The sequence below is a fragment of the Brienomyrus brachyistius genome, chromosome 8 (assembly GCF_023856365.1).
Source record: "Brienomyrus brachyistius isolate T26 chromosome 8, BBRACH_0.4, whole genome shotgun sequence".
Lineage (NCBI taxonomy): Eukaryota > Metazoa > Chordata > Actinopteri > Osteoglossiformes > Mormyridae > Brienomyrus > Brienomyrus brachyistius.
In genome coordinates this window covers 19,725,349-19,733,795 of record NC_064540.1, presented here as the reverse complement: position 1 = coordinate 19,733,795, position 8,447 = coordinate 19,725,349, and the positions used below count along the sequence as shown (strand labels likewise).

Below are 8,447 nucleotides of genomic sequence, written 5' to 3'. Positions count from 1 at the left end.
AACATCATATGAGCCCAGCAGCCATAACCAAGAGATTAAAGCTTGGTTTGCTGCCCATAGCTTCCCTCTTCCCAGAATCACACCAAGGCTTCCAAGTTTAGATCCTCAGACTTTCGTTTTCTCTTTCTAACTCTGTGCTGGTTGGTTCTAACAGATGTACGTCATGATAGACCCCAAAAGTGGGAGGGGCTATGGAGAGAGAAATGAGTCATTCATTAGTTACCGTAAGAAAAGACAAAGTTGGCATAAATACGTGGGCATGAAGGTGAGATTTATAATGTCACTTTGCTCGTCACCATAAGTCCAGTCAGGCGTCAGTATGTCAGAAAGCTCTTCCATGTACTCTGTGAAGGGAGGGGTTCGGATACAGTTACTGCTGTTTTATGTGTACTTCCAGGCAGGGGGGGCGGGGGGCGGCTGACCATAAGGCCAGCGCAGGCAGCCGGCTGGGGCCCCTGAAAACTATGGATCTCATGAAGACAGAATTTCCAAAAGTTTATGGCTATAAGATAAATGATCATTTATATTATAGCAATATGTATTATTTGGCTTGATGGCAGCACAAGGCTCAGTGCGCTAAGCCTGTGTGCCTGTGATCGGAAGGTTGAGTCTGGCCTAGACACAATTATTTACATTTTTACTGACAGTTTTCAGGATAGACAAAGTTGCCCCCTGTCCAGCTGTGATGGACTATTCCTCCTTTGAGACGTAACACTACCCAGCTTTCTGTTCACACTGGTGTCGAATGGTAGGCTACTGCTAGGGGAATCAACACAAAGTAGCCTCACGGAAGAGGAAAATGGTGCTAAGATACAAGACTAGCATGACAGCCCGCATGTCTTTGATACTATCCCTCTAGAGTGGTAGAGAAATTGTAAACTGACGTGGACAGAACGTTATTAAACGTATGAATGTGGTTTATCCTAGGCTACAGCTCAGGGCCATGGTAAAAGGGAAAAAAAATTGCCTGATTGCTCCACCAGCACGATATGGAGGAAATGCAGCCAAAGACAGCGAAAGAAAGTAGCAAAGTTATTTATCACGTTATTTGATGCACCAAATAAGCTTGGACACCGTGTCCACATACAAGTGTCCACAATTATTTTCTTGTGCAGTTCCTTTGTACTTATCATTCACTTATCACTTTATCATTATATGTGATAAGGAAGAAGGTTTACAGTTACTGTCTCTGTGTGGATCCAGACAGAAGTTATCAGAACCAGCTGCGTAATTATCAGGTTGACCTTCCTCTCCCTCAGATGCCAAACAGCTCCTGCTTCCCACACGGACAGACAGCACTTTGTGATCATAGCGAATATTTTCTAAGAAAGCGTAGAATTTTCCACTATGTCTAAATGTATCATTTCCACTACACCTTCCCCCTTTTTATTAAACATTAATAACATAACATGAACATAAAGCACATAATCTCAGAGAGATTATAGCATCCATTTCTGCATCCCACAGTGGTTTCAACCAAAAATCCTTTTATGTTGCTCTAGACTGAAGTTCCTGCAAACCTGAAACCCCAGGGTTAATTTCACCGGCATTATCTGCACACACCATCGTGCGAATGGGGGGGGGGGGGGGGGGGGGGGCATGCAGCCGCTGCCATGGATGCTGGGCCTGCTGCTGCATATTCCTTTGGAAACACAATCAGTAGCCTTAGTGTGAGCTTCACGTTTACATGTTGCTAGACTTTTAGGTAATAGAATTGCCTGCTATAAATCAGAAATTCAAAATGCATGTTGACAAGCCCCAACATTTTCTGGGAGAATGTCCCATGGAATGATGAGTCAAAACTAGAGTTTTGCATTTATGGCTCCCATTGCCTGCTTGCCTCTCTCGACCCAATAGTACTAGATATTTGATCTCTTCATATGCATATGATGATGGTGATTATTTAAAACATTTCACCATACATCTGCATTATTTAGCATTTTTGAAGCTTTCAAATTAATCAAATAAAAGTTTTCCTTTCGTTTCTATTGTTAAAATACCGTCTCGTTCTGGTGAACCCAATTTCGTGTCTCGTCTCGTATCATTACACCCCTAGCACCAGTATTTTGTTTTAAAGGCCCTGAATTATGCACTATAAAAGTGAATTATTTCAGCTGTTAGTTTGCTGGTGACAATTAGCAGGAAGACATGGTCAGCGATGCTATATTGAATGAGCACTGATTAGCTGGCCCTTCCAGAATAGACAACCAATCCCACCAGATTCCTTCAAAGGGACCTTCCTGGAATCAATCTCATAATATAGCTAGTCAGACTAAGAGAGAAACTGAAAGTGGCTCATAGCTAAGTGGGGGGGGGGGGGAGTTCCTACAGCTCTTATTCATGGGTTGCCTTGTGATGACAACATGATGATGTATGCATGCCAAGGAACCACGTGGTTGCAGCTGGGTTCCTCAGTGATATAAAGCAGAGGAAGATACAGCAGCAGGCATATACACACGCTGACATACAGACATTGTCGTCGCTGCCATGGAGCCTGAAATCCAACTGGAATCTTTCCATGTGTCCAGCACCATGGGCTTTGTCCTGGACGATCCAAAGGTAAGAAACATCACAATGTGTCTGTGTATTAATTATATTGTAATACAGTACATTACATATTAATCATACCAATATGCTGTTGAATTCCTGAGTCTATATTATATTATATTATATTATATTATATTATATTATATTATATTATATTATATTATATTATATTCTAAAGTATATGAAGAACCTCCACTTGAGTGGAGGTGTCGTCATCGCAAACTTTAGTGCAGATGATGGGTCAATGTGCGTCCTTTTCAGACCGATCTCCCAGAGTACTACCAGCCATGGATGACCATCGCCAAGGACCTCCCCCAGCTGATCCAAACTCATCAGCTCCAGGACAGGGTCCATAAGGTAAGTCTCATCGAGCACCAGGAGGCACTGTGGTTAAGGACCGTGGCACGGCACACAGCTCAGTGTTCAGGTGTATTCTTTAAGCTAACTATACAGACAGATATGGGAGCTGTTTGTATTGAATACCTCGCTAAGAGTTAGCCATAACAGCAGTGGTGTTAAACGGATGGCATCTGGCAGAGATGCTGATGTAATGTAGACCTACTGCAGCCTGTGTCTGACCTCCGGCCACCAGATGCCGCTGTTGTGCACCACGCATCTCCAAGGGCACAGAGAACAGAGGCTGGCACACCTGGCACTGGGCTTCATCACCATGGGCTATGTGTGGCAGGAAGGAGAGCACCAGCCAGTCAAGGTGGGTATGGTGGGGGCTAAGAAGAGGAGGAGTGGAGCGATATGATAAGAGGAGGAGTTCAGAGCGGGGATGGTAGCAGGTGGAGGACTGCAGAGGAGAGATGGTAGGAGGAAGTGTTGCGAGGTCGCTTAGGGTAGACAGCCTTAAGGAGACGGACCACAAGATTCCACAACCTACAGGCAATCAGGCTCCTCAGCAAAAGCAGCCTGCATGCCAGATCCTGCAGGAATCAACACTCTGGCCCTTTATTTCCAGGTTCTATATCTAGGGCTTCTATAGCGCCTGTATGTCTAAGGGTTTGTCTGCTGTGTCGTTCTTTTCTTTGTTGTTTACTGTCACTCATCATTAGCTCCTTTATTTATGTGTTTTGCATTTATTCGGCGTTGTGGTCATTAATCAGCATGCAGGTAAGAATTTTGTTGTATTAAGTTCACGTCACAATAAATCATTCGAAACTTTGAAAGATAAGACTAGAAAGGCGATACCTTCACCTGTCATACCCTCATCTATGTGAGTTTTTTTGAAGAAGAGTAAAAATGAAAGTGAGAGAGGAGGCTGACGGATGCCGGTGCTGTTTGCTGCCTGCAGACGCTCCCCAGGCAGCTGGCTGAGCCGTACTGCAAAGTGTCGGAGGCCTTGGACTTGCCGCCCATCCTGGTCTATGCAGACTGTGTGCTGGCCAACTGGAAGCTGAGGGACCCCACAGGGTTTGTTTGTTCATGCCCCCCTGCCCCATTTCTCACCTTTCCTTTCTCTCTCTCGGCCCCTGTTTTCTAACCCAACCCCCTTCATAATCTCATCATACCTCAGAGTCATTAGTGCTGTCGTGAATGTTTTATGAGAGATGTAAGTAATGTAAAGATTTCCATTTTTTTAAATACCATTGTTATTTGTTTCTATATTATTTGTTGCTGTGTTGTGTTACCCGCCTACACTCAGAATTCAGAATCCCAGAAAGTTTTCAGTTACTAAAATTCCATCTCTGCTCTTCTTATGTCATGAACCCCTTTGACCTCTGCCGGTCTCCAGCCCGTTCGAAATTGGGTAAGTTCTAATATGTTAACTGTTTTTGAACAACGTGTGTGTCTGAGTGAGCAAAGGATCCTGCAGTATAAGTGGTATGAGGATATGAACTACAAGCCATGTGAATTGGATAAAGCCGTTTAGTTTAAGAATATCATGTCTTGTTTCTCAGGTTGTGCAGTGGGTGTGGGAAAAGGTTTTGAGTTTAACTGTTTGTGTTTTTATGGGCCAAAAGGAACATGGACACCATATTCAAGTTTCCTGGGGAGGAATCATGCAGGGGCTTCTTCCTGGTCTCCCTGGTGGTGGAACAGGCTGCATGCACAGGGATGGAGGTAGGATCTGTCCCCATGGCAATGCCTGCATCACCTGACAGCAGGTGTATTTCTGTGTAACTACAGGAGCTGTCACCATGGTCTGCTGGGACAGCTGAAGCCTGTGGCATGGCCTTTTTCATTCATTCAGGGAATTGCCATGACGATGAACTCCATGCTGACCCAGGACAATCGTGGTGTGCATGATGGCCTAGAGATGGTGAACAAATCTCTGTTGAAGATGAAGGAGATGTTTGGACTCATGCGCAGTAAGTTTCAAATCACCCTTCAGATGCAGAATTATCAAAGACGACAAACCAACTACTAGGCGTCATCATCATCTAGCATGCTGTTAGTTACAGTCCTGCTCCGGGCAGTAACTGGACCCCCCAAAGCAGAGTATGCCCAGCTACAGGAGGCTGTCATTGGTTATGTATACACTTAACATTTCTTCACGTACTGTTCCACCATCTTTGCTTTGGAATTTTGCTTTTCAAAAAAGACATGTCTGCTGGAAGTTTAATTGCCCTGTTTTATTTATTTCTTAGGTCATGTGAAGCCCGACGTCTTTTATGGGACACTGCGGATCTTCTTTACTGGGTAAGCTTCTTACGCTCACCGTAATGAGTGGGAAGAATGGGAAGGGTTGAAGGCACTTCAGATTCCCAGCACATTCAGATGAGAGTCAAACGCGCACCCAGTATTTAGTAGAGGGTTCTTCAAGCTTCTTGAGAACTATAATTGTGACGCTGTTGCTTTGTGGCCGCAGTTGGATGGACAACCCAGCCCTGCCCAATGGGCTATGCTATGAGGGGCTCTTCACAAAGCAGTTGAGGGGGGGCAGCGCTGCCCAGAGCTCCAGCATCCAATGTTTTGATGCTCTGTTGGGTGTCAAACAAGCGGAAACCTCAGGTGAGCCTGCTGAGTTACTGAAGGCCCTCCTCTTTATTTTTTTATTGGCAGATACTAAATATCTATACAACAAAAGGGCTGACTTTTCTATGATCCAGTACATTAATATACTATTTAAATACATGTTACTTAGGTTTGGATCCAACGACCTAAATGTATCTCAGCCACAGCTCTAACATTCCTGCATCACTGTTCTGGCTTCTTCTCAGCTGACAGCTACCTGAAGGACATCCGCAGTTACATGCCCCCAGCCCACCGGCACCTGATCGAGGTCCTCCAGAGTCGGACTCCCTTGCGTTCGTACGTGGAGAATTCTGGCGAGCAGGATCTCATCGACACCTACGACAAGTGTGTTGAGGCCCTGGTGGCCCTGCGATGCTACCACCTGCAGGCTGTAAGCAGCTATGTGTCTGCGCCCAGTAAGAGTGCACACAGGGGCGACCCCACCCCCAGGGAGGAAAAGGGCACAGGTGGCACAGATGCCTTCCGTTTCCTGAAGAGCGTCCGGGACTCGACCAAGAATGTCCTCATTAGCCCTTGACAAGGCGTGCATTTATATTTTGTGTTTGGCGCCGTCTATCAGGTCTGGTTGAAAATTGTTACGTATTTAATAGATCTCTTACGTGTTAGAGTTCAATGGTAAAAACCTGGAGCAGGAGATGTTCGTGCAGTAGGCATGCGAACAGCACAACCAGAACTTTCCAGAAACATTTGTGCCTTGGAGCGCCTTTGCTTGTGAGTGTTCATTGAGATAATATATCTAAGAGATGTGTTGTCTGATGTTAGCGAGCTACGCTATGCTAAGATCGCGTTATGGATGTTCATTTGTGAAACAGCTACGCTAGTGTTTGGTTGTCTTTTGTGAACGACTACTATGTGCAAGTTATGTGATTTATGGAGAGAAGGTAGAAGGCAACAGACATTTTATTACGCATGTTTTATGTTTAATTTCAGTTTTACCGGGAATAAGTGAATGATCCAAAAAATGGAAAAGAAAGAAGAAAGTTAATGTTCATTCATGCAAATAAATCGAAGTAAGGATAAAAACAACTTCTGCATCTGATGTTCAATAACACTGTTAGCTGTCTGTCAAGTGGGTAAACGGATGCGCAATTAGGACAAAACAGCCCTAAGTGAGACGCTCTACACTCTTCCCAACCAAAGTCTTACAGCATGAGCTATCAGCTAACAGATTTCCTATCTATTTAAAGCTTAGAAGATATTTAATAGTTTTTCTTTATCAATAGATTATACACATTTCAATGCCTCATTTTCTCAAAACTATGAGCACACATCTACAAATAGCTCTCAGAAGTGAACAAACCTTGCTCCAAATGTGACACTGTGTCCACCAGAATAGCTCACATAATCTAGCAATACATGCAGCTCACACTTCATGAATAAATTAAATACACTTACTGTGCTCTATCCTTTTTGCTTGAAGGTCAGTATACAAGTTAGATCCAATACCATGACAACTGGCAGGAGTTCTACTTGTTCGTAGTAATGTTAATCACTGTATTCTCATAAACATATGAAACATTAAAATACCGAAAACTATACAAGTTAAATGTTGTCCTGTTGCATCTCACAAACCGGCCCCGAGAATTTAATGACAATGACAGTAAATGTTGTTCCCACCCAGGCATAGGAGGAATTATCTTCTGAAACAACAGATCCAGGCTTGGCAGGTCTTTGGTGATACAATCATGGGGTATATTCTAAAACTGACACTGACAGATGTAGCCGCTTGAATTTTCCCCTCCCAGCCGGCTGCCTGCCGGTTGCCTGCCAAAAGCCAGCAAAAGGGACTGACCCCTCTCCTTCTGGGGGTGTGCCTAAATTCTCATCTAAACACGCCCATTTATTCACTTGCAGGGTGTTACCATGAGATGGCGCTTTCTTTACAAAAACACATTTTAGTTGTGGTCACAAGTTTACATACAACAGGTATCAACCAGAATCTTTTGGTAGCCATTAGCAAGCGTGTGGCATAATTCTGGCTGAATATTTGACCACTCTTCTTTGCAGAATTTCTAGTTCATTTAAACTAGTTGGGTTCCAGGCACAGACCTGGCTTTTCAGCATAACCCACAACTGTTTTGAAGCTTGGCATCCTGATCAGGAGTGACAATTTACATAAAAACATAAGAACATAAGAAATTTATAAACGAGAGGAGGCCATTCAGCCCATCAAGCTCATTTGAGGAGAACTGTAATAGCTCAGCAACTAATAGTTAACTAATTTGTTGTTCTAATATTCATTTATAGTTTTGTATTATTCCTGTAATATAATGTGATTGCACATTTTATACTTCAACGTTTAATCTGTTGCATGTTATAAACTGTGAAAAGGCTGGTATTGTGTGTTTTCTTACAGTTTTTTTTTAATTGCTAAGACAGTACCATAGATTCTACTCTGTCTCTTCACATACATGATCCATCCTTGGCATTGCTCTGGAGAAATATCTTGGCATACAGCATGCATTGTTTGATCTTGTGTCAATTAACATAATTTGTTTATTTTGTGTGTTTTTTACAATCTATTTTAGAAAGGGTCTTGATAGTAATTTAGTAAAATGATATATTTCAGTTTTGACTGTTTTACTAGCAGTTTTAGGGTCAGTATGTACTTATGTGCAAAATGGCCTCTGATAAATTAATTGAAGAATACATTTTGAAGAATTTAGTTATTGATTGCATTTTGTATGAAAGCAAAGCAAAATGCTTAACAGTTTAGCCCAGATAAGCTAATGTTGTGGTGACTGTATGAAAAGTTTTGAGAAAGCAACTTCAGTATTGCAGTATCTGTCTTAGCAATTGAAAATAACTGTAAAATTCACACTGCCTTTGCAAACTGATTAGTGTGAGGAGCAGTGACAGACATTCCAGACTGATGGGCCATTGACAGTATGCAAAGGTCTGGTGACTCCAAAGTC

General features: G+C 43.0%; 1 protein-coding gene across 1 annotated transcript; it reads left to right on the top strand.

Moving 5' to 3' along the window:
- Positions 1–210: 210 nt before the first annotated feature.
- LOC125747241 (indoleamine 2,3-dioxygenase 1-like) lies at positions 211–6,558 on the top strand. The gene is made up of 11 exons (XM_049022200.1): positions 211–265; positions 2,386–2,559; positions 2,809–2,904; positions 3,140–3,259; positions 3,848–3,966; positions 4,289–4,303; positions 4,518–4,617; positions 4,748–4,865; positions 5,145–5,196; positions 5,366–5,508; positions 5,718–6,558. The coding sequence occupies exons 2-11, from the start codon at positions 2,488–2,490 to the stop codon at positions 6,047–6,049; spliced, it is 1,167 nt and encodes a 388-aa protein (XP_048878157.1). The 5' UTR covers positions 211–265; positions 2,386–2,487; the 3' UTR covers positions 6,050–6,558.
- Positions 6,559–8,447: the final 1,889 nt, after the last annotated feature.